This window comes from Panthera onca, chromosome B1 (genome assembly GCF_046562875.1).
Source record: "Panthera onca isolate mPanOnc1 chromosome B1, mPanOnc1 haplotype 2, whole genome shotgun sequence".
Taxonomy (NCBI): Eukaryota; Metazoa; Chordata; class Mammalia; order Carnivora; family Felidae; genus Panthera; species Panthera onca.
The window spans coordinates 161,927,012-161,953,087 of NC_138342.1; the positions used below are offsets into that span (position 1 = coordinate 161,927,012).

The window sequence follows — 26,076 nt, forward strand, 5'->3', positions numbered from 1 at the left end:
CTCCTCTAGGGTTTTGATGGTTTCCTGTCTCACATTCAGGTCCTTTATCCATTTTGAGTTTATTTTTGTGAATGGTGTGAGAAAGTGGTCTAGTTTCAACCTTCTGCATGTTGCTGTCCGGTTCTCCCAGCACCATTTGTTAAAGAGACTGTCTTTTTTCCATTGGATGTTCTTTCCTGCTTTGTCAAAGATGAGTTGGCCATACGTTTGTGGGTCTAGTTCTGGGGTTTCTATTCTATTCCATTGGTCTATATGTCTGTTTTTGTGCCAATACCATGCTGTCTTGATGATGACAGCTTTGTAGTAGAGGCTAAAGTCTGGGATTGTGATGCCTCCTGCTTTGGTCTTCTTCTTCAAAATTACTTTGGCTATTTGGGGCCTTTTGTGGTTCCATATGAATTTTAGGATTGCTTGTTCTAGTTTCGAGAAGAATGCTGGTGCAATTTTGATTGGGATTGCATTGAATGTGTAGATAGCTTTGGGTAGTATTGACATTTTGACAATATTTATTCTTCCAATCCATGAGCAGGGAATGTCTTTCCATTTCTTTGAATCTTCTTCAATTACCTTCATAAACTTTCTATAGTTTTCAGCATACAGATCTTTTACATCTTTGGTTAGATTTATTCCTAGGTATTTTATGCTTCTTTGTGCAATTGTGAATGGGATCAGTTTCTTTATTTGTCTTTCTGTTGCTTCATTGTTAGTGTATAAGAATGCAACTGATTTCTGTACATTGATTTTGTATCTTGCAACTTTGCTGAATTCATGTATCAGTTCTAGCAGACTTTTGGTGGAGTCTATCAGATTTTCCATGTATAATATCATATCATCTGCAAAAAGGGAAAGCTTGACTTCATCTTTACCAATTTTGATGCCTTTGATTTCCTTTTGTTGTCTGATTGCTGATGCTAGAACTTCCAGCACTATGTTAAACAACAGCGGTGAGAGTGGACATCCCTGTCGTGTTCCTGATCTCAGGGAAAAAGCTCTCAGTTTTTCCCCATTGAGGATGATGTTAGCTGTGGGCTTTTCATAAGTGGCTTTTATGATCTTTAAGTATGTTCCTTCTATCCCGACTTTCTCAACGGTTTTTATTAAGAAGGGTGCTGGATTTTGTCAAAGGCCTTTTCTGCATCGATTGACAGGATCATATGGTTCTTATCTTTCCTTTTATTAATGTGATGTATCACGTTGATTGATTTGGGAATGTTAAACCAGCCCTATATCCCAGGAATGAATCCCACTTGATCATGGTGAATAATTCTTTTTATATGCTGTTGAATTCGATTTGCTAGTATCTTATTGAGAATTTTTGCATCCATATTCATCAGGGATATTGGCCTGTAGTTCTCTTTTTTTACTGGGTCTCTGTCTGGTTTAGGAACCAAAGTAATACTGGCTTCATAGAATGAGTCTGGAAGTTTTCCTTCCCTTTCTATTTCTTGGAATAGCTTGAGAAGGATAGGTATTATCTCTGCTTTAAACATCTGGTAGAAATCCCCTGGGAAGCCATCTGGTCCTGGACTCTTATTTGTTGGGAGATTTTTGATAACCGATTCAATTTCTTCGCTGGTTATGGGTCTGTTCAAGCTTTCTATTTCCTCCTGATTGAGTTTTGGAAGAGTGTGGGTGTTTAGGAATTTGTCCATTTCTTCCAGGTTGTCCAATTTGTTGGCATATAATTTTTCATAGTATTCCCTGATAATTGTTTGTATCTCTGAGGGATTGGTTGTAATAATTCCATTTTCATTCATGATTTTATCTATTTGGGTCATCTCCCTTTTCTTTTTAGAAGCCTGGCTAGAGGTTTGTCAATTTTGTTTATTTTTTCAAAAAACCAACTCTTGGTTTCGTTGATCTGCTCTACAGTTTTTTTAGATTCTATATTGTTTATTTCTGCTCTGATCTTTATTATTTCTCTTCTTCTGCTGGGTTTAGGCTGCCTTTGCTGTTCTGCTTCTATTTCCTTTAGGTGTGCTGTTAGATTTTGTATTTGGGATTTTTCTTGTTTCTTGAGATAGGCCTGGATTGCAATGTAATTTCCTCTCAGGACTGCCTTCGCTGCGTCCCAAAGCGTTTGGATTGTTGTATTTTCATTTTTGTTTGTTTCCATATATTTTTTAATTTCTTCTCTAATTGCCTGGTTGACCCACTCATTCTTTAGTAGGGTGTTCTTTAACCTCCACGCTTTTGGAGGTTTTCCAGACTTTTTCCTGTGGTTGATTTCAAGCTTCATACCATTGTGGTCTGAAAGTATGCATGGTATAATTTCAATTCTTGTAAACTTATGAAGGGCTGTTTTGTGACCCAGTATATGATCTATCTTGGAGAATGTTCCATGTGCACTCGAGAAGAAAGTATATTCTGTTGCTTTGGGATGCAGAGTTCTAAATGTATCTGTCAAGTCCATCTTATCCAATGTATCATTCAGGGCCCTTGTTTCTTTATTGACCGTGTGTCTAGATGATCTATCCATTTCTGTAAGTGGAGTGTTAAAGTCCCCTGCAATTACCACATTCTTATCAAAAAGGTTGCTTATGTTTATGAGTAATTGTTTTATATATTTGGGGGCTCCGGTATTTGGCACATAGACATTTATAATTGTTAGCTCTTCCTGATGGATAGACCCTGTAATTATTAAATAATGCCCTTGTTCATCTCTTGTTACAGCCTTTAACTTAAAGTCTAGTTTGTCTGATATAAGTATGGCTACTCCAGCTTTCTTTTGGCTTCCAGTAGCATGATAAATAGTTCTCCATCCCCTCACTCTCAATCTAAAGGTGTCCTCAGGTCTAAAATGAGTCTCTTGTAGACAGCAAATAGATGGGTCTTGTTTTTTTTATCCATTCTGATACCCTATGTCTTTTAGTTGGCGCATTTAATCCATTTACATTCAGTGTTATTATAGAAAGATATGGGTTTAGAGTCATTGTGATGTCTGTATGTTTTATGCTTGTAGTGATGTCTCTGGCACTTTGTCTCACAGGATCCCCCTTAGGATCTCTTGTAGGGCTGGTTTAGTGGTCACAAATTCCTTCAGTTTTTGTTTGTTTGGGAAGACCTTTATCTCTCCTTCTATTCTAAATGACAGACTTGCTGGATAAAGGATTCTCGGCTGCATATTTTTTCTGTTTAGCACACTGAAGATACCGTGCCAATCCTTTCTGGCCTGCCAAGTTTCAAAAGAGAGATCAGTCATGAGTCTTATATGTCTCCCTTTATATGTGAGGGCACGTTTATCCCTTGCTGCTTTCAGAATTTTCTCTTTATCCTTGTATTTTGCCAGTTTCACTATGATATGTCGTGCAGAAGATCGATTCAAGTTACGTCTGAAGGGAGTTCTCTGTGCCTCTTGGATTTCAATGCCTTTTTCCTTCTCCAGTTCAGGAAAGTTCTCAGCTATTATTTCTTCAAGTACCCCTTCAGCACCTTTCCCTCTCTCTTCCTCCTCTGGGATACCAATTACGCATATATTATTTCTTTTTAGTGTATCACTTAGTTCTCTAATTTTCCCCTCATACTCCTGGATTTTTTCATCTCTCTTTTTCTCAGCTTCCTCTTTTTCCATAACTTTATCTTCTAGTTCACCTATTCTCTCCTCTGCCTCTTCAAGCCGAGCCGTCGTGGTTTCCATTTTGTTTTGCATTTTGTTTAAAGCGTTTTTCAGCTCCTCGTGATTGTTCCTTAGTCCCTTCATCTCTGTAGCAAGAGATTCTCTGCTGTCCTCTATACTGTTTTCAAGCCCAGCGATTAATTTTATGACTATTATTCTAAATTCACTTTCTGTTATATTATTTAAATCCTTTTTGATCAGCTCATTAGCTGTTGTTATTTCCTGGAGATTCTTCTGAGGGGAATTCTTCCGTTTGGTCATTTTGGATAGTCCCTGGAGTGGTGAGGACCTGCAGGGCACTTCCCCTGTGCTGTGGTGTATAACTGGAGTTGGTGGGTGGGGCCGCAGTCCGACCTGATGTCTGCCCCCAGCCCACCACTGGGGCCACAGTCAGACTGGTGTGTGCCTTCTCTTCCCCTCTCCTAGGGGCGGGATTCACTGGGGGGTGGCATGGCCCGTCTGGGCTACTTGCACACTGCCAGGCTTGTGGTGCTGGGGATCTGGCATATTAGCTGGGGTGGGTAGGCAAGGTGCACGGGAGCAGGAGGGGCAGGTTTAGCTCGCTTCTCCTTAGGTGATCCACTTCAGGAGGGGCCCTGTGGCAGCGGGAGGGAGTCAGATCCGCTGCCGGAGGTTTGGCTCCGCAGAAGCACAGAGTTGGGTGTTTGCACGGAGCCAGCAAGTTCCCTGGTAGGAACTGGTTCCCTTTGGGATTTTGGCTGGGGGATGGGCGAGGGAGATGGCACTGGTGAGCGCCTTTGTTCCCCACCAAACTGAGCTCTGTCGTCCGGGGGCTCAGCAGCTCTCCCTCTCTTTGTCCTCCAGCCTTCCCGCTTTCTGAGCAGAGCTGTTAACTTATGACCTCCCAGACGCTAAGTCGCGCTTGCTGTCGGAACACAGTCCATCAGGCCCCTCCGCTTTTGCCAGCCAGACTCGGGGGCTCTGCTTGGCTGGCAGGCTGCCCCTCCGCCCCGGCTCCCTCCCGCCAGTCCGTGGAGTGCGCACCGCCTCGCCGCCCTTCCTACCCTCTTCCGTGGGCCTCTCATCTGTGCCTGGCTCCGGAGACTCTGTTCTGCTAAATCTGGCGGTTTTCTGGGTTATTTAGGCAGGTGTAGGTGGAATCTAAGTGATCAGCAGGACGCGCGGTGAGCCCAGCGTCCTCCTACGCCACCATCTTCCTATATCTGCCCTGTTGGGAGATTTTTGATAGCTGATTCAATTTCTTCACTGGTTATGGGTCTGTTCAAGTTTTCTATTTCTTCCTGTTTGAGTTTTGGAAGTGTGTGGGTGCTTAGGAATTGGTCCATTTCTTCCAGGTTGTCCGGTTTGTTGGCATATACTTTTTCATAATATTCCTTGATAACTGCTTGTATTTCTGAGGGATTGGTTGTAATAATTCCATATTCATTCATGATTTTATCTATTTGGGTCATCTCCCTTTTCTTTTTGAGAAGCCTGGCTAGAGGTTTATCAATTTTGTTTATTTTTTCAAAACACCAACTCTTGGTTTCGTTGATCTGCTCTACAGTTTTTTTAGATTCTATATTGTTTATTTCTGCTCTGATCTTTATTATTTCTCTTCTTCTGCTGGGTTTAGGCTGCCTTTGCTGTTCTGCTTCTATTTCCTTTAGGTGTGCTGTTAGATTTTGTATTTGTGATTTTTCTTGTTTGTGGAGATAGGCCTGGATTGCAATGTATTTTCCTCTCAGGACTCCCCTTGCTGCATCCCAAAGCGTTTGGATTGTTGTATTTTCATTTTCATTTATTTACATATAATTTTTAATTTCTTCTCTAATTTCCTGGTTGACCCATTCATTCTTTAAAAGGGTGTTGTTTAACCTCCATGCTTTTGGAGGTTTTCCAGACCTTTTCCTAAGGTTGATTTACAAGTTTCATAGCACTGTGGTCTGAAAGCATGCATGGTATGATCTCAATTCTTGTATACCTATGAATGGCTGTTTTGTGACCCAGTATGTGATCTATCTTGGAGAATGTTCCATGTACACTCGAGAAGAAAGCATATTCTGTTGCTTTGGGATGCAGAGTTCTAAATATATCTGTCAAGTCCATCTGATCCAATGTATCATTCAGGGCCCTTGTTTCTTTATTGACCGTGTGTCTAGATGATCTATCCATTTCTGTAAGTGGAGTGTTAAAGTCCCCTGCAATTACTACATTCTTATCAATAAGTTTGCTTATGTTTGTGAGTAATTGTTTTATATATTTGGGGGCTCCTGTATTCGGCGCATAGACATTTATAATTGTTAGCTCTTCCTGATGGATAGACCCTGTGATTATTATATAATGCCCTTCTTCATCTCTTGTTACAGCCTTTAATTTAAAGTCTAGTTTGTCTGATATAAGTATGGCTACTCCAGCTTTCTTTTGACTTCCAGTGGCATGATAAATAGTTTTCCATCCCCTCACTCTCAATCTGAAGGTGTCCTCAGGTCTAAAATGAGTCTCTTGTAGACAGCAAATAGATGGGTCTTGTTTTTTTATCCATTCTGATACCCTATGTGTTTTGGTTGGAGCATTTAGTCCATGTACATTCATGTTATTATTGAAAGATATGGGTTTAGAGACATTGTGTTATCTATAGTTTTCATGCTTGTAGTGATGTCTCTGGTATTTTGTGGTCCTTGCAACATTTCACTCACAGAGTCCCCGTTAGGATCTCTTGTAGGGCTGGTTTAGTGGTGATGAATTCCTTCAGTTTTTGTTTGTTTGGGAAAACCTTTATCTCTCCTTCTCTTCTGACAGACAGACTTGCTGAATAAAGGATTCTTTGCTGCATATTTTTTCTGTTCATCACATTGTAGATTTCCTGCCATTCCTTTCTGGCCTGCCAAGTTTCAGGAGATCGGTCTGCCACTAATCTTATGGATCTCCCTTTGTAGGTTAGAGCCTGTTTTTCCCTAGCTGCTTTCAGAATTTTCTCTTTATCCTTGTATTTTGCCAGTTTCACTATGGTATGTCGTGCAGAAGATTGCTTCAAGTTATGTCTGAAGGGAGTTCTCTGTGCCTCTTGGATTTCCATGCCTGTCTCCTTCCCCAGATCAGGGATGTTCTCAGCTATGATTTGTTCAAGTACACCTTCAGCCCCTATCTCTCTCTCTTCTTCTGGAATTCCTATGATATGGGTATTGTTCCATTTGATTACATCACTAGTTCTCTAATTCTCCCCTCATACTCCTGGATTTTTTATCTCTTTTTCTCAGCTTCCTCTTTTTCCATAATTTTATCTTCTAATTCACCTAGTCTCTTCTCTGCCTCTTCAATCCATGCTATGGCCCCCTCCATTTTATTTTGAACCTCATTTCTAGCATTTTTCAGCTCCTTATAACTATTTCTTCGTCCCTTGATATCTGTAGCAATAGATTCTCTACTTTCCTCTATACTTTTTTCAAGCCCAGCGATTAATTTTATGACTATTATTCTAAATTCTTGTTCAGTTATATTGCTTAAATAGTTTTTGATCAATTCATTAGCTGTCACTACTTCCTGGAGTTTCTTTTGAGGAGAGTTCTTCCATTTTGTCATTTCTGGTAGTCCCTGCAGTGGCTCCAAACTGCAGGGCACTTCTCCTGTGCTGTCCAGAGTAACTTGTGTTGGTGGGTGGGGCCACAGTCAGACCCGATGTCCGACCCCAGCCCACTGCTGGGGTCACAGTCAGATTGGTGTGTACCTTATCTTCCCTTCTCCCAGAGGCAGGACTCACTGTGGAGTGGTGTGGCCCCTGTCTGGGCTACTTGCACAGTGCCAGGCTTGTGGTGCTGCTTCTATGGGATCTGGTGTATTAGCTGGGGTGGATCCGTAAGGTGTACAGGGGTGGAAAGGGTAGGCTTAGCTCACTTTGCCATCGGTGGTCCCATGCAGGAGGGGACCTGCAGCCCCAGGAGGGAGGCCGACCCGGCAGAGGGATGGATCCACAGAAGCACAGTGTTGGGTGTATGAGGATTCATTTTCCTCTATGTGGATCCCCTGGTGGTTTCTTTTCTCAGAGCCTCTTTCCTGTGGGCAGCTCTCAACCACCATTTATGTCCTTCCTAACCTCTCTGGTGTGACTTATTCTCTATATTTATTTGTGGAGTTTATTCTGCCAGGCTTTGGATTGATCTCTGGTTTCTTAATGGGATGTGAGTGATATCTAGTTGTAAACATGGGATGGAGTGAGCTTAGGGTCCTCCTACTTTGCCATCTTCACAAACCTAAATTCCACTTATTTTTTTTTAAGTCACTGGGATCTCTAGTGATATTACTTCTTTTATGTCTCATATAATTTGTTATTTTATTTTCTCTTTTTTTTCTCAATCTCTCTAACTTGGGCTTTATCAAATTAATTGATTTTTAAGGCTATATTTTAATTTTATTGACTCTTTATCATCACTTGTCTAATTTCTTTTCTTAACTTTATGCATACTTTGGGGTAAACTAGATTTTTTTGTTTTATTTTAATTTATTTTGAGAAAGACTGAGAGAGAGAGGAAATGTGAGCAGAGGAGGGGTGCAGAGAGAAAGGGACAGAGAGAATTCACAGGCTCTGTGATCATAGCAATGTGAGGCTGAATCTCACCACCATGAGATCATGACCTGAACTGAAATCAAGAGTCGGTTGCTAAACTGACTGAGCCATCCAGGTGCCCCTCCCCTAGATTTTTAATGTGAAAACTCAGATATTTTATTTGAAACTTTTTTTCTTTTTGTGTAAGTCCTTTAAAGCTGTACATTTCAGTCTAACCACAGCTTCTATTGCATATCATACATGTGGATATTTTGTGTTTCTTTTTCATTTAGTTAAAATATTTTAATTTTCTTTGTAATTCCTTTTGTCTAGCAGATTGTTTTAGAAGTATTTCAGTTGATTTTCAAATATTCGTGGATCATCTAGATGCCTTTTTATTATTTATTTCTGATTTAATATTTATTGTTTTTGGATGTACATATTTTGAAATTTATTGAGACTTATTTAATGATAGTAATTATTTTTATCTTTTGTTTTCCATTTTTGCTTGATTATCTCTATGCTGTACAAACTTCACAGTAAGAGAATGCGTTGAAATGTTGTATTTGTTTTTAGTTACTAATTGAAGTGCCTCTAATAATTTCCTCAATGTTATATTAGAAGACAGATTTTATTAACTTTGTTTCTAATGAGTGTTGCTTCTTCTAAAAAATGCAAATATTGAACACATGTTTTGCTTATGGATTAAGCAAAAGATGATCTATTCTAGTACCATCCACCTCAATGTAATGAGAACATTGCATCCTGCTGTCAATGCTTTGCAATATTGTGGTAAGAAAATGAATGTTTGAAATGTCATTAAAACAGCAATATCCTGATTGATATCTGTATTTATTGGGATGGAATTTGTTTTTAGATTTAAATGTAAGTTCAGAAACCCCGAAGTAATAACAGCTTAAATCAAGGATAAGTTATTTTTATTTTGGGAAATTAGAATTCTATTAATTGCATGACATTTCACAGTATAATTTTACATTGATTTCTACACAGTGACTTTCATATCCAGGATCATCTCATAGTTCATAATGGAAGCTTTGACTACAATAGTTAACCAAAATTATAGTCACCAATAGAATAAAAACCTGGCTGTCAACACTACTTTCTATAATTTAAATTTATGGTTTTGTTTTAGGTCAATTATCTGACCTTTATATAGATGTTATCCTAACTTTACAAAAGGCTAAGAAATGTAGACACTCACAAGGAAGCCTTGTATTTGACTGAAAACCAGAAGCTCAATTATCAAGGAAAAATGAGAGAATGGAGAATGAGAACATCCAGCAAGTGTTTGCTAAGACTCAAGCTTCAAATTAATTGTCTAGTTGGATATAATTATGACTGATATTTTCTTTCTAATGACAACACTCATTTATACCCAGAAGTGTATCCCTTATAAACGAGTTCACACATAGTAAACACATCTTACATTGCCTAGTTTTTAGTAATGTTCTATCATTTCTCCTTTTGGTTTTTGGTATTTAGATAGAAATCATCTGAATTTTTGGCAATGTAATAATAAATCAATTATTTGTGGTTATTCTAATGGTAGAGTATGTTCAATAGGGTGTGACCTCCAAAAAATTTAAAAACCCTAATTTTTTCATGATCCTCATGTAAATAATATTTCCCTGTGATAGTCCAAAGGACTAGGGTTTGAGTCTATTGTTGTAAAATCCAATAAGTTCATATTAGCTATATCTGTCATCAAATTATAAATCTTTATGAATATAACTTTTTCATGTATTAATACTATTCAGAATAATAAAAGTCACAATGCAACATCAACAAAAGAATGTACTATTTATAACAGATAGTTTATTCCATGGACTCATTTATTTAAAAAAATATATGTATATGTATATATATATATATATATATATATATATATATATATGTGCTAGAGAACAAAATAGTTGGAATGCCTGTTCTCCTGGAGCTAAAAAACTAGTAGGGGAAGATAATGAGTAAATAATTAAATAAATAATAGTTTGGTTGTTGATAAATATTAAAGAATAATAAGTGTCACTAAAAGAATAAAGATGTAAGGGGATGGTATTTTAGATGTGGGTTTAGAAATGTTATCTCTGAGTAAAAAGTTGGTATTGGACTCTTGAGTTTAGGTGATATATTAGGGCTGTAGGCACCAATATCTGAGCTGTCAGGTATAGGTGTTATTCAAAATATGTACTTCAGGATTACCTATGAATAAATATAGATAAAGAAGTGAAAAGCTCAAAATCTTTTGTTAATACAGGATATTATAATATTTAGGGACCATGAAAGGAAAAGGAAGCAACAAATGAAATAGAGTACTTTGTGAGGTAGGAAATGTAAGAGAAAACAATGTCATGAGTGAGTGTAATATAAGAACCAATAAAATTCCATCATTTATTGCTAACTAAATATTTAATATAAATTCTTGCACAATTGACTTCCCTTGTACAGAAAATAAAATTTTGACACTAACAAAATTGAGCATTTTGACTGTTGTGGAATACTATTAAATAGCTTTATTCCAAGTCTAGGCAATTTATGAAGTAATACTTAACATAAAAATTTGAAGTTTGACATATGTTTAGTCATTCCAGTGGTGTGAAGATCTTTAGTAACTGCAGCATGGAGGATTTTGCAAATTTTATTTCAAAGCCAAAGTCCCAATGTCTTCAAAATCAGCCACGCTTAGACCCATCATACAAATCTGTGGTTTGTGGTAATGGACAAGTGGAACAAGGAGAACAGTGTGACTGTGGGAGTGCAGAGGTTAGTACTACTTTGGAAGATATGTGTGAAAAATTATAAATAAATTTTTATACTGCCATTTTCCCTAGGGAATCAAAATCACTTTTCTGAAAAAAAGTTTAAAAGGCATATAGAAATTTTAATAAACTGATAAGTGCACTTATATATCAGTATATGCATTCAGTGGTTCATAGATTATCCTTACAGATGATTTTCAAGATCATTAATTCTGTAACTATGTTGACCTAGGTTTTTCACTTTCCCTCTTGAGTGTGTTCTTCCCTAGTATAGAAATACCTCAGAGCTTTGTGGGTTTTGTTCCAGACAACCAGAACAAAGTGAATATCACAATAAAGTAAATAAAATGATTCTTTTCGTTTCCCAGTACATACAATTATATGCTTATATTATCTTATAGTCTACTAAGTGTGAAATAGAATTATGTCTGAAAAAACAAGGTACGTATCTTAAAAATACCTTATCACTGAAGAATGCTTTCAGCAAGTCATAATCTCGCCTTAATGCTGATGGCTGCTGACTGATCAAGGTGGTGGTTGTTGAAGGTTGGAGTGTCTGTGGCAGTTTCTAAAATAAGATGGCAACGAACCTGCCTGCATTGATTGGCTCTTTTATGAATAGTTTCTCTGTAAGCATATGGTGGTGTTTGAAAGCATTTTACCCCCAGTAGAACTTCTTTCATATTGGGGTCAATCATCTCAAACTTTGCTGCTGTTTAATCAACTAAAATTATATAATCTAAATCTTTGATTGTCATTTTAATAATCTTCACAGCATCTTCAGTGGGAATAAATTCCATCTCAAGAAACCACTTTCTTTGCTTAGCCATTAGAGGGAACTCCTCATCTGTCGAAGTTTTATCGTGAGATTTCAGTGATTCAGTCACATCTTCAGGCTTCATTGCCAATTATAGTTTTCTTTCTATTTCCATCACATGTGTAATTACTTCCTACACTGAAACCTTGACCCCCTCAAAGCTATTCATGAAAATTGGAATCAACTTGTTCCAAACTCCTGTTAATGTTGGTATTTTGACCTTTTCCCATAAATCATGAATGCTTTTTATGGCATCTAGTATAGTGAGTCCTTTCCAGAAAGTTTTCAACTTACTTTGGTCAGGTCTGTTAGAAAAATCACTATCTATCACAATTATAGACTTTGATCAATGGGCTAGAAAATGGATGTTGTGTTAGTAATCATAAAACAACATTAATCTCCTTGTACCTCCCCATCAGAACTCTTGGGTCACCAGGAATATTGTCAATGAGCAGTGGTATTTTGAAAGGATTCCTTTTTTCTGAGCTGTGTTTCTCAACAGTGGTCTTAAAATATTAACTAAGCCATGTTGTAAACAGATGTGCTGTCATCCAGACTTTGTTGTTCCATTTATCGGGTACAGGCAGAGTAGATTTAGCATAATTTTTAAGAGCCCTAGAATTTTTGAAATGGTAAATGAGTATTGCCTTCAACTAAATGTCATAGCTGCATTAGCCCCCAACAAGAGTCACCCTGTCCTTTGAAGCTTTGAAGCCAGATATTACTTTCTCCTCCCTATCTATGAAAATGACATCTTTCAATGGAAGGCTATTTTGTCTACATTGAAAATTTGTTGTTTAGTGTAGCCACCGTCATTAATTATCTTAGCTACATCTAAATAACTTGCTACAGCTTCTACATCACCACTTGCTACTTAACTTTGCACTTTTATGTGATGGATACAGATTCTTTCCTTAAACCTCATGAACCAACCTCTGCTAGCTTCAGACTTTTCTGCAGCCTCCTTATCTCTCTCAGCCTTCATAAAATTGAAGAGAATTAGGGCCTTCCTGTGGGTGAGACATTGGCTTAAGGGAATGTTATGGTTGGTTTGATCTTCTATCCAGACAACTAAAACTTTCTCTATATTAGCAATAATGTCATTTTGCTTTCTTACCATCCGTGCATTCATTGATTTTTAATTTCCTTCAAGAATTTTTCTTTTGCTTTCACTACTTGGCTAACTTTTTGGTGTAAGAGGCCTAGCTTTGGCCTCTCTCAGCTTTCAACATGCCTTCCTCCCTAAGCTTAATGCTTTCTAGCTTTTGATTTAAAGTGAGAAACATTTGACTATTCCTTTCACTTGAATTAGGCCAATTAATAATCCTGTAATTTCAATGTTGTTGTGTCTCAGGGAATAGGGATGCCTGAAAAGAAGGAGCGAGGGGAGCAGTTCATCAGTGGAACAGTCAAAACATAATTAAGTTTATTGTCTCATATGGACAATGGTTCATGACACTTTCCAAAATCACAATAGTAACATCAAATGCCACTGAAAACAGATCTCCATAACAAATATAATAATGAAAGAATTACCAAAATGTGACACAGAGACTGTTGGAAAAATGATGCTGGTAGATTTGCTCAATTTAAGGTTGCCACCTTCAATTTGTAAAAACAAATAAACAAACAAAAGTGATGTTTGCAAAGTACAATGAAATGAAGCATGATAAAATAAGGTAATGCCCACATTTCTTCCAAGCTTAATATCTGCTGGCATTCAGGAAAATAGATACAAAGTTTTCACAATTCAACAGAAAATGAGGCATGCTTGTGGCTTTGAATATTTTAATGCAGGTCAACATTTAAGTAAAAAAATGTTTGGATCATTCACAATCAACAAATGCATGTTCTCCAACCCACAAAAATCTTAGATAAAGCTGCTTGATTGGAGGGAGGTGGGAAGACTAGAGATAAAAGGAATGCACTAAGAGAGAGACAGAGAGAGAGAGAGAGATTGTGAGACTCATAATGGGTGTATGGATGTGAGGAAATCAATACATGAAAGGAGTTCAGTGTTCCCTACAGCAATAGCTGAGGTCATGAATGTGTACTGTCCCCAATATGAAAGTGAACTTTTATTTTTTATTTATTTATTTATTTATTTATTTTTATTTTTTATTTTTTTTCAATATATGAAATTTATTGTCAAATTTGTTTCCATACAACACCCAGTGCTCATCCCAAAAGGTGCCTTCCTCAATACCCATCACCCACCCTCCCCTCCCTCCCACCCCCCATCAACCCTCAGTTTGTTCTCAGTTTTTAACAGTCTCTTGTGCTTTGCCTCTCTCCCACTCTAACCTTTTTTTTTTTCCTTCCCCTCCCCCATGGGTTTCTGTTAAGTTTCTCAGGATCCACATAAGAGTGAAACCATATGGTATCTGTCTTTCTCTGTATGGCTTATTTCACTTAGCATCACACTCTCCAATTCCATCCACGTTGCTACAAAAGGCCATATTTCATTCTTTCTCATTGCCACGTAGTATTCCATTGTGTATATAAACCACAATTTCTTTATCCATTCATCAGTTGATGGACATTTAGGCTCTTTCCATAATTTGGTTATTGTTGAGAGTGCTGCTATAAACATTGGGGTACAAGTGCCCCTATGCATCAGTACTCCTGTATCCCTTGGGTAAATTCCTAGCAGTGCTATTGCTGGGTCATAGGGTAGGTCTATTTTTAATTTTCTGAGGAACCTCCACACTGCTTTCCAGAGCGGCTGCACCAATTTGCATTCCCACCAACAGTGCAAGAGGGTTCCCGTTTCTACACATCCTGTCCAGCATCTATAGTCTCCGATTTGTTCATTTTGGCTGAAAGTGAACTTTTAGATACCTAGTTGGATGACGTGCTTTTAAGAAATTATTTTCCAGTACCCACTTGTGTTTTTCTTGTTTGGGTCTAAATGGAAACACTTTGAAAATTTTTAGTAAAAATTGACAATTGTGTATCTTAGTTCTATTAATTATAATATAATTGAGCCAGTTCCTGTGATATAACTTTACTCTCTGGAATCCCGTATGGGTAGCAATAACAATAACATTGATTAGGCAGAATAGTTCTGGAAAATAGTTCAAATTTAGTTTGCCCTAATAAGTATTTGGCTATAACTCATATTAAGACTACTGAAATCCATGACTTATTTTTGTGTAACTTATTGAAATTTTTGCCCAATTAACCCTATTCCAAATCCCTGACAATTTAAAAAGTGTGTGTGTGTGTGTGTGTGTGTGTGTGTAAACATTGTCTCTCCAATCTTCTCTATTCTTATCTGTTGCTTTAAGTGTAATAATAGAATTTTTATAAACAAAATCACATGGATGAATCATAACATTAATCAAAGCATAATAAGATATGGATGAATCATAATTTCAGTCATATTTAGAAATATTATTTTCTAACTCTTTGCCTTTAGAGAATAAAAGTAAGTTAAACTTTGAACATCCCATAAAAGTTATAGACTTATTAAAACACAATAGATTCATAAAGGCTGATTAGGAACTAGTCACTATAATGAAACTGATAAATCATAGTTTCCTTTTATTTTATGTCTTGTATTTAACTATCTGTTTGTCTACAAAAGCCAGAGAGCTTGATGTTTTGGCTTTGGTAGACTCAGAGTTTCAGAAAAATCCTACTACAGTATAGTCAAACCTACTCTAGGGATAGAAAGAGTATACAGAATAGCAGAGTAGTAACCAATAAATATGTGTTAAGTAAATAAATAAGTGGCTCTATTTTTTTTATGCTTGCCAACATGTAATTTAAGCACCTATCTGTATATTAGATAATATTCTGTCACCATTAAAATATCTATCTAGTGTGAGTAAAAGTTGGAAGGTACTTCAGAGCATTTGATTTTCCTTTCAGGATTGTGCTGCTAACTTAAACTCATGTTGTGATCATACCACATGTACATTAATAGTTGGTTCAACTTGTGATATGGGTGAATGCTGTAAAAATTGTCAAGTAAGGTCCTTTTAAATTTTTCTGAACAAAGTCATCTTTTTTATTCTATTCGTATGTTCACATTCTGCTTTATTCAATATTATTTACTTCATTCCATCAGTATTTGGCAAAAGGAGAAATATGTAGACCTTCCTCTGATGAATGTGATCTCCCTGAATATTGCAATGGATCATCGGCAACATGTCAAGATAACTTTTTTATTCAGAATGGGCATCCATGTGGAGAGAATCAATGGCTTTGTCTGAATGGAAGTTGTATAAGTGGGATAAAACAGTGTGTGGATTTATTTGGTGAAGGTATTTATTATAATTTTATTTCTCTTATATGTGTTCTTCTGGAAACCAAAAAGAAGTAGATGTTGATACATAATTGTGATTTAAAAAATAATGTAAGGGCCTCCTGGGTGGCTCAGTTGGTTAAGTGTCCGACTTTGGTTCAGGTCATGATCTCACAGTTTGTGAGTTCGAGCCCAGCATTGCGCTCTGTGCTGACAGCTCGGAGCCTGGAGCTGGCTTCAGATTCTGTGTCTCCCTCTTCCTGCTCCTCCCCCACTCACACTCTGTCTCTCTCAAAAATAAACATTAAAAATTTTTTTAAAAATAATGCGATTTTTAGTATACACACACACACACACACACACACACACATATATCTTAAAAGGATTATAGAAAAAAGTTAAGGAATGCTGTAAAAAATATCAGACAAGTTGTCTGGAATTAAAGGTATGAATTATTTCCACAAAATAATAAAGGAAAAGATTCAAAGTCTATGGGCTCTTCATTTGAGAAGGAAAAAAGCAGACTGAATATAAGTTACACTTCCCTCTCTCACTCCATATCCATAGTTTTGTTAGTGAATACGAAATACATACATATGGCTGTGGACATTAGAGGATCATAAATATAAATCGGCATATGAGTAGAATTTAAATCACACATGCAGATACACACAGCCAGATACACACATTCACACCTGGGCACTACAAGGATAGTTTATGAAAATCACAAAAAGGAGTAATGAGGATCCAGTAACTATCAAATAATTGAAAGATGATGTGCACTGAGTACACATGGTACTAAATATACATGGAATCATTTGCTGAAGAAGATGGAGACAGCAGCAATGGCAGCAGCATTTTATGTCTATATCAGAAGTAAAAGAGTGATTGACAGAGGAAATATTTAGGATATTCATATAAATAGCCAAGTGGCTCAACCTTTTCTCAACTGTAATGGGTAATTGCCTACTTTAATTTCTGTGTAAAAAGGAGTTGCAAAGTAATGATCAACTCCAAAAATGGACATACAATGACATAGAATGACTATTGGTTTGAAGAAAGGCAAAACAAAGATATAAGGAAAGAAACATAGAATGGTAAAGTGCTCTCCCCAGGAACTGGGTGATTTGAACCACAAAGGAAATTTTGAAGAAAGATATCTCTATCTCTCCATCTCTCTGTCTCCTCTCTCTCTCTCTCTCTCTCTCTTTCTATCATCTCTCTCTCTCTATATATATATCTATCATCTATCAATTATCTCTCTATCATCTATCTATCTGTCTATCTATCATCTATCTATTTACTATCACTGATCTCTACCTATCTCTTATCACTCTCTATCTGTATCATGTCTTCCTTATCATCCATATCATCTATTTATTTATCTCTATCTACCTACCTATATATGCATACAGATAAATAAAGAAAGAGAAAGGGAGAAATAGGAAAGAAAATCTTGATCTGAAAGGAATACTGGTTAAAATGTAAAAATAAGCATATTGGTTAGATCATTGAAAAGGTAGAACTTCTGTTTCAGCTGGCAGGTAAAATTGTGAATTTCACCCAATGTTAAATACATAGATTAAAAAAAAAAGTATGTGAAAGCACACATTTGAACTCATATAATTTGCTTTCCAAATCTATTTCTGTAAGGGCTGATTGTGAATGATGTTAAAAGCAAAAAGGGAGGGGCGCCTGGGTGGCTCAGTCGGTTAAGGGGCCGACTTCGGCTCAGGTCATGATCTTGCAGTCCGTGAGTTCGAGCCCCGCGTGGGGCTCTGTGCTGACAGCTCAGAGCCTGGAGCCTGTTTCAGATTCTGTGTCTCCCTCTCTCTGACCCTCCCCTGTTCATGCTCTGTCTCTCCCTGTCTCAAAAATAAATGAATGTTAAAAAATAAAAATAAAAAAAAATAAAAACAAAAAGGGAAACTAAATGAGGAGACAGAAGAATTAAGCAAGAAGAAATCATCATCATAGAAATTAGCAAAATTCATTGTTGGCTAAAAAACACATCTTTTAAAAACATATTTTAAAATATAAAGAATAATATGAAATGAAAGTTATTAGTATGTCAAAAATGTAAGTTGACCCCTAGAAGAATAAAAATGGAAAAAAAAATAGTTTCACCAGGAAAAAAAAAAAAAAAAAACAAACTGAAACAAAACTCAATCATTCCAATAAAATGCAGCACAAAAGAGAAATTAAAAATTAGCATTAGTCAAGTATTCATTTTATAATCCAAGCTACAAGAATAATAATAAAATAATTTGAAAATAAAAGCTTATAAAGGAGGGGTGCCTGGGTGGCTCAGTCGGTTAAGCATCCGACTTTGGCTCAGGTCATGATCTCATAGTCGGTGAGTTTGAGCCCTGCATCAGGCTCTGTGCTGACATCTCAGAGCCTGGAGCCTGCTTCAGATTCTGTGTCTCCCTCTCTTTACCCCTCCCCTGCTCACACCCTGTGTCTGTCTCTCAATAATGAATAAACATTAAAAAAATTTTTTTTTAAAGAAATGATTACTCACATGAAAGATGCTCAACATTGTTTGTCATTAAGGAAATTTAAATTAAATTAAATTAAATTAAAACAAGATACTTCTCCACATTTACTAAAATAGCCATAATTAAAAGACAATAGGAATTGTTGGGAGAATATGGCAAATCTGAATTCTTATGCACATGCTCGTGGGAATATAAAATGGTACAGATACTTTAGAAAGCAGTTTGGAAGTTCCTTAAAATTTTGAATCTAGCAGTTTAACCCCTGTTATATGCCTAAGGAAACTTAAAACATATGTCCCCACAAACCTTGTATACAAATGTTCACAATACCATTATTCATAATAACCAAAATGTAGAAACAACCCAAATGTCCATCAACTGATGAACTAGTAAATAAAATGCAGGATATTATTTAGTCAATAAAAATTAAAGAAGTGATGATATTTGGTATTTACCAATAAATTTTGAATAAATTTTGAAAACTTTATGCTAACCTAAGAAAGCCAGAAACAAAATACCACAGATTCTATGATTCCATTTATAGTAAGCATACAGAATAGGCAAATATTTAAGACAGAAGATAAATTAATAGTTGCCTAAGGTTAGAGGAGGGAGGCAGAGGATGAATGTATGAATGTAATTGTGTGTGTGTGTGTGTGTGTATTGTTTGACATATATCCAATTTAATATTACAGCATATTGATGACCACCTTTACTGTCACAACTTAATACTCCTGAATGCACTGCAATATGATATCTGCTAAAAATCGTGTGTTTTGTTGCTTCGTTGGTTGTTTTTAAACTTAAAAGTGTGAATGTTTCTCGATTTCCTCCTCTGTTCTCTTGGTCATTTTTCTCTACTTGTGCCAGTCTTATGCTATCTTAATTTCTCTCCATTTATATCTCAGAGACAAGTTTCGTCTTCTTCCTTTTGTATCTTCTTCATATGTGTTGGCTTGGCTTTCTTCCATATGAACTTAAGAACCAGATTAATAAATTAAATCATGCATTAATTTTAGTTGAATTGATATCCATGTAATATTGAGTGATTCTGTGGATGATCCAATGAGTATGAAGTGGTATCTTGTGGTTTTGATTTGCATTTACCTAAAGACTAATGATGAATATCTTTTCAATGTTCTTATTGACCATTTGTATGTTTGTTTGGAAAGATATCTATTTATATCATTCACCTATTTTTTAATTGTTAAATTCATGTTAAATTCATTTTCTTTTGTTGTCTAAATTATGTCATCACTTTTCTGATGGCCTCCTCTGAAATGCAAAGTTTTAATTTTGATTAGGTTCAATTTATTTATTTTTTTTGTATGTGCTTGTGATTTTGGTGTTATATCTAACAAAGCATTGCTTAATTCAAGGTCCTGATTTGTTTTTCCTGGGAGTTTTATACCTTTTCCTCTTAAATTTGGGTCTATAATCCATTTTCAGTTAATTTTGTATATGGTGTGAAAAATGGTTCAACTTAATTCTTTTAGCATGTGGATACCCAGTTATCTCAGCATCACTGTTGAAAAGATGATTATTCACCCATTTAAGTAACTTGACATCTTTGCTAAAAAAAATCACTTGATTGGAAAACAATTTATTTCTAGACTGTAAATTCTACTCCATTGATCTATACATCTATATTCTTATGTCAGTAGCACACTGTCTTGATTACTGTAGCCCTGTAGTTTACAAATCAAATGTGAGTAATCCAACTTTTTCTATCTTTTTAAGATTATTTTGGATATCCTGGGACTCTTGCATTTCTTAAATTTCAGAATCAACTTGACAATTTCTGAAAAAAAGTCAGCTGGAATTTTGATAGTAATTGTGTTGAATTACACATCAATTTGAGGTGTAATGTTATATTAACTATGTTATAGCTTAGAATCCATGAACATGGGATGTCTTTCCAATTATTTTTATTGTATTCAGCTAATTTTAATTAAATGTTTTATAGTTTTGTAATTATCAGTATACAAGCTCTACACTTATTTTGTTAAATATATTTCTTGATATTTTATTCTTTTTGATGCTATTATGTATAGGATTTTTTAAAAATTTCATTATTCATTACTAGTGTGGAGATATAAATTGACTTTGAATATTGAAACTTTATCCTGCAAAATTGCTAAAATTCTTTATTAGTTCCCATAATTATTTTTAATAGATAGCTAGGATTTCTATATATCATAAAATGTCTTAGGAAAATGGATATATTTTAATTTCTTAGTTTACAATCTATATGCCTTTTATTTTTTCTTCTTGGCTTTTTTTCCTGACTAGTATTTCCAATATAATATTGAGTAGAAGTACTCAGGGCATATATTATGATTTGTTCCTTATCTTAGGGGTTGAACTTTGAGTTTTTCATTAGTATGGATGATATTAACCATGGTTTTTTCATAATCCTCTTTATTAGGTTAAGGAAGTTCCATTTCAGTTTCCCTGTTTGTTAAGGTTGCTGGGTTTTTTTTTCCTTAAATCAAGAGTAAAATGCTAGGTTTTCCAGTCCTTTTTCTGTGTCTATTAAGTGATTTTTTTTTGTCTTTTAGTTTATTGATATGGTGCATTACACTAATGTCTAACCTTGTATTTCTGGAAGAGATACCACTTGGTCAAGTTGTGTTATCATTTTTATATTGATAGTTATGGATTCTTGGTATATGCTTGAGATTTTTTTCTTATTTTTATTGTGAAAAAATATACATGACATAAAACTTACCATTTTTACTGTTTTACAATTCACTGTCATTTTACAATTCACTTTACTTTGCAAATATCACCATCATCCATCCCCAGAACGTTTTTCACTTTTCCAAACTGAAAATCCATATCTATCAAAGTTGATTTCACTGTTGATTTTCATGTGTAACTGTTTTTAACACTTTTATCTATATTTTCTTTTGTTGCCAATGCTTTTGGCATTATATCCAAGAAATAATTGCTAAATCCAATGTCAAAAAACTTTTCCTCTCTATTTTCTTCTAAGAGTTTTATAGTTTTTCGCATAATGTGTAGAGAAATTGAATTGCTATGTTGTACACCTAAAAGCAATGTAACATTGTGTGCAACTATACACAAATAAAAAAATTAAAGTTTTTATTTAAATTCCAGTTGTTAATATACAGTGTAATACTAGTTTCAGGTGTACAATTTAGTGATTCAACACACACATACAATACCCAGTGCTCATCAAAACAAGCGCACTCCTTAATCCTCAGCATATCTAAGAAAACGTTTTATGTTTGTAGCTCTTATATTTATGTGTCTAATCCATTTCATGTTAATTTTAGAATATCCTGTAAGGTAAGGGTTCAAGTTCATTCTTTTGCATGTGTATAATCAGTTTTCTTAACACCAATTGTCGAAAAGACTGTCCTTTCCTATTGAATGGTTTTGGCACACTTATAAAAATCATTAGACATATATGGAAGGATTTGCTTCTAGGGTGGCTATTTTAGTCTGTTGGTGTATATATCCGTATGTTAGTATACCAATGTACATGGTTTTGAATACTGTAGCTTTTGTGGTAAGTTTTGAAATCAGGAAGTATGAGACCTCCAAGTTTTTTCTCCATTTTTAAGATTATTTTGACAATTTCAGGACCTTGAAACTCCATACGAATTTTAAGATGGGTTTTTCTATTTCCGCAGAGATACATTGTTGGTGTTTTAATAGGTTTGCATTGAAGCTGTAGCTCACTTTGGATGATATTGCCGTCTTAATATTTTTCCTCCAAGTCATAAATATAGGATAGCTTTCCATTTTTGTGCTTTCTTTAATTTTCTTCAGCAGCACATTGTGGATTTCATTGTATAAATTTTACTTCACTTTGGTTAATTTTACTTGTAAGTATTTTTTCTTTTTGATGCACTGATAAATAAAATTGTTTACTTAGGTTTCTTTTGGGAATTTTCATTGCTAATTATAGAAATGCAATTGATGCCTTAATTTTTGTATCCTTAAACTTTGCTGAATTTATTTATTAGTTGTGTGAATGTGTGTGTGTGTGTGTGTGTGTGTGTGTAAAATCCTCAGAATTTTCTTTATGTATACAATCATGGCAACTATGAGCAGAGATAATTTAACTTTTTCTGTTCCAATTTAAGTTCCTATCATTTCTTTTACTTGCCTCTTGCTTTAGACTAGGACTTCTACTAAAATCTGGCATCCTTGTGTTGCTCCTTGTCATTAGAAGAAAAGCTTTCAATTTTTCACCACTGAGTATTATATTAACTGTGTTTTTTATAGGTGGCTTCTACTATATTGAAGGACTTTCTTTCTACTTTTAGTTAGTTAAGTGTTTTTATCATTAAAATGCATCAAGTTTTGCTTCTTGTGCATCAATTGACATGATCATGTGTTTTTTCCCCTTTATTCTGCTATTTTGGTATATAACATCATCCTTGTATTCCAGGAACAAATCTTACTTGGTAATAGAATATGCTAATGGTTTTGCTAATAATGCTTTAATATGCTCTAGATTTCAGTTTACTGGCATTTTATTATTCATCACTGTAGATTTTTTTAAAAGTTTGTGTTTAAATTCCAGTTAGTTAATATACAGTGTAATATTAGTTTCAGGTGTAAATTATGGTGACTCAACACTTCCATACAACAATGAGTGCTCATCACAATTGCACTCCTTAATCCCCATCACCTATTTAACCCCCCCCCCCCCCACCTACCTCCCCTCAGGTAACCATCAGTTTGTTCTCTACAGTTCAGTTTGTTCTTGGCTTTCCTCTCTCTTTTATTTCCCTCATGTTCATTTGTTTTGTTTCCTAATTCTGTAGATTTCTTGATATTTTTATGTCTATATTTGTGAGAGATATTGTTCTAACATTTTTTCTTTTTGAACTGTCTTGTGTTGTTTTAATAATCAAGTCACATTGAATGACACAAAAAGCATTCCTTACTCATAGTTTTGGGAACAATCTGCAATGTATTATATTGTCTGAAAATTTTGGAGAATTTACCGGTGAAGTCATCCACACTCAGCCTTTTCATTGTGGGAAATTTCCTGATTAATAATTCAAACTTGCCAGCTTTGTTGATCTTTTCAAAGAACCAAATTTTGGTTTTGTTGATTTTCTCTGTCACTTGTGTCTTTTTTATTTTATCATTTTCTTCTCTAATTCCTATTAGTTCTTTCCTTCTGTTCCTTTTATATTTAGAATACTTTTTTTCAATATCTTAAGATAAAATTCTAGGTTATTAATTTGAAATATTTCTTTCCTATTTTAAGCATTTACAGATATCAATTTCCAAATAGTGATTTCAATGTTTTTCATAAATTTCTGTATGTCATGTTTTTATTCCTATTCATCTTAAGTATTTTCTAATTTCCCATGAGATTTTTTTTTTCTTTGATGCTTTGGTTATTTAGGAGTGTGGTTTTTAATTACCATGTTTGTACATTCCCTAATGTACTTTTATTATTGATTTTTAATTTAATTCCATTGTATTCAGAAAACATAATTGAGTATTCAGAGAACATAATTCATATGATTTCATTTCTTCTCAAATTATTTAGACTGTTTTGGTCTCACATATGACCATTTTGGAGAATTTCCAAATGCATGGAGAAGAATATGTATCCTGCTATTGTTGGATAGAGTGTTCTATAGATATGTTGTGGCTAGTTCATTTGTAGTGTTGTTCTAATTTTGTATTTCCTTCTTGATCTTCTATTTCTTCTGTCCATTACTGACAGTTGACAGAATGTCAGCTATTATTTTTACCTACTTCTTCCTTCAAGTCTGCCAGTTTTTATTTAATAGATTTTGGTGCTTTGTTCCTAGGGGATATGTTTGTAATATTTTCTGTAATATTTCTTCATGCGTTGACAATCTTATTGTAAAAATTCTTTGGTTGTCTTTAGTAACAGTTTTTTTTCTTATACTTTGTGTGTGTGTGTGTGTGTGTGTGTGTGTGTGTGTGTGAGATGTTTCTATAACCATTCCAACTCTCAGTGTTATTGTTCTGGGTTTTGTATTCCTTCATGATTGTGGATTTCCATGTCTGGTGTGCTGTCTCTCTCTGCCTCTCCTACTGGATTCTATGAGAGTTTTCTCCTTTGTCCAATGTGTAAGAGTTGCTTAGTTAGTTTTTAGTTTTTTGAGATGAAATTTTTCCATATCTAGCTGCAGATTTGGTATGTCTATGGGAGGAAGTGACTTCAGAATCTTCTTATGTTGCCATCCTGAAATGGAAACTCTATCCCTATTCACATTTTAAAGATGTTACTTTATTGTCATATTGTTTCCATATTTTCTAAAGAAAATCTGTCAAATTGTGTCTCTTTTCTCTTTAAGCCATCAAGATCTTCTTTGTTTTTTAGCAGTCTTCATGTCATATGTTTGGGTGTATTTGTGTATGTGTGTGTTTAATTCTTCTTAGTGTTCTGTGAGTTTTTAGGAACACTGGTGTAAATCCTGTATTATCATACGGATTTTCTTAAAATTTCAAATTATATTCAATAACTTCTCCATAATTATTTCAATTTCTTTTTGGTATTTTTCTTCTTGCATGCTTATATCTTTGTAATTTATACAATGTATCATGTTCTCTTAACTATTTTAATATAGGTAGATATCTTTATATTTTTTCTTGAATGAAAAGACACATTTCTAGTTAAATTTTTTCATTGTCTTTAATTTTTGCCTTTTGAAGCCCTGCTTTCAGTCTAAAATGCTTATTTTTTTACACAGATACTACTATTATCCATCTTTTTCTTCTGTTAAGTGTATGAAATGAGGAACTAATCATTTTAATTAAATCAGAAAGTGATATGTATTAAGTTTTGGTTAGAGATTAAATAACGTTCAGTCTATCTAGTTTACTGTTGTTTTTATGGCCATAACTCTTTAGGGTTTTCAACTGAGAATTGGTATATTTACTGAGACTCCTTACCTTAGCAACTATGTAACCACAACACAGAAACTGCAGAAAAATCCACACTGCTTTATGGAAGTCTTCTTATATTTTAATCTCCTGCTCTTCACACATTTAGAAGCAGGAAGGATCCTTGAGGCAGGGAATAAAGTATATGTTGAGACCTCTTGAGTCTCTAATTTTGTCACTATAACTATGAAGATCCTTCAACCTTGGCCTATTTTTATGTCCACCAAATGGCCTGCTTCCCTAGCTAAGCAATAATTTTGACTTCTCACCCATAACCAGGTTTAAAATGACCTCTGGGATAAAATAAACTGCTTATTTCCAGTTTACTAGAGCCTGTGGGAGTTTCAGCTGAGATCCAGATTTGTACCTGTGGATCCTCTTTTGGTGTGCCATTTTTCTTCAGCACCATAATGCAGTGGTTAAATCTTCCTATCAAAGATTTTTGATTTCATCCTTCAGCTACAATAGAACTAATGGATGCTATAATAAATAAGATCCATTGGTTGGATTTTATGAGAATTGAACATATTGTGTGCATGGATTGGATAGTAAATGTAAAAACTGAGACTCCAGGATTTTTTTCTAAGAAAAATATGAAAATATTTTTCTAAGAAAAATTAGAAAATATTTTTCTAAGAAAAATATGAAAAAATAAAATATTAGTTAGTGGTTTGCCTTGAAATGATATTTATAT

General features: G+C 35.0%; 1 protein-coding gene across 4 annotated transcripts in view; it reads left to right on the plus strand.

Moving 5' to 3' along the window:
• ADAM2 (ADAM metallopeptidase domain 2) overlaps positions 1-26,076 on the plus strand; it is a 136,229-nt gene that overhangs the window by 72,964 nt on the left and 37,189 nt on the right. For 3 of the 4 annotated variants that reach the window (XR_009615995.3, XM_060653512.3, XM_060653516.3), the window contains 3 exons: positions 10,721-10,901; positions 15,591-15,689; positions 15,790-15,985. Coding sequence is in view for 3 of the 4 variants with exons in the window: in XM_060653512.3 (XP_060509495.1) it covers positions 10,721-10,901; positions 15,591-15,689; positions 15,790-15,985 (476 nt within the window). In the remaining variant the exon portion in view is untranslated. The remainder of the gene's footprint in view (positions 1-10,720; positions 10,902-15,590; positions 15,690-15,789; positions 15,986-26,076) is intronic. The other variant, XM_060653513.3, reaches the window with a different exon arrangement.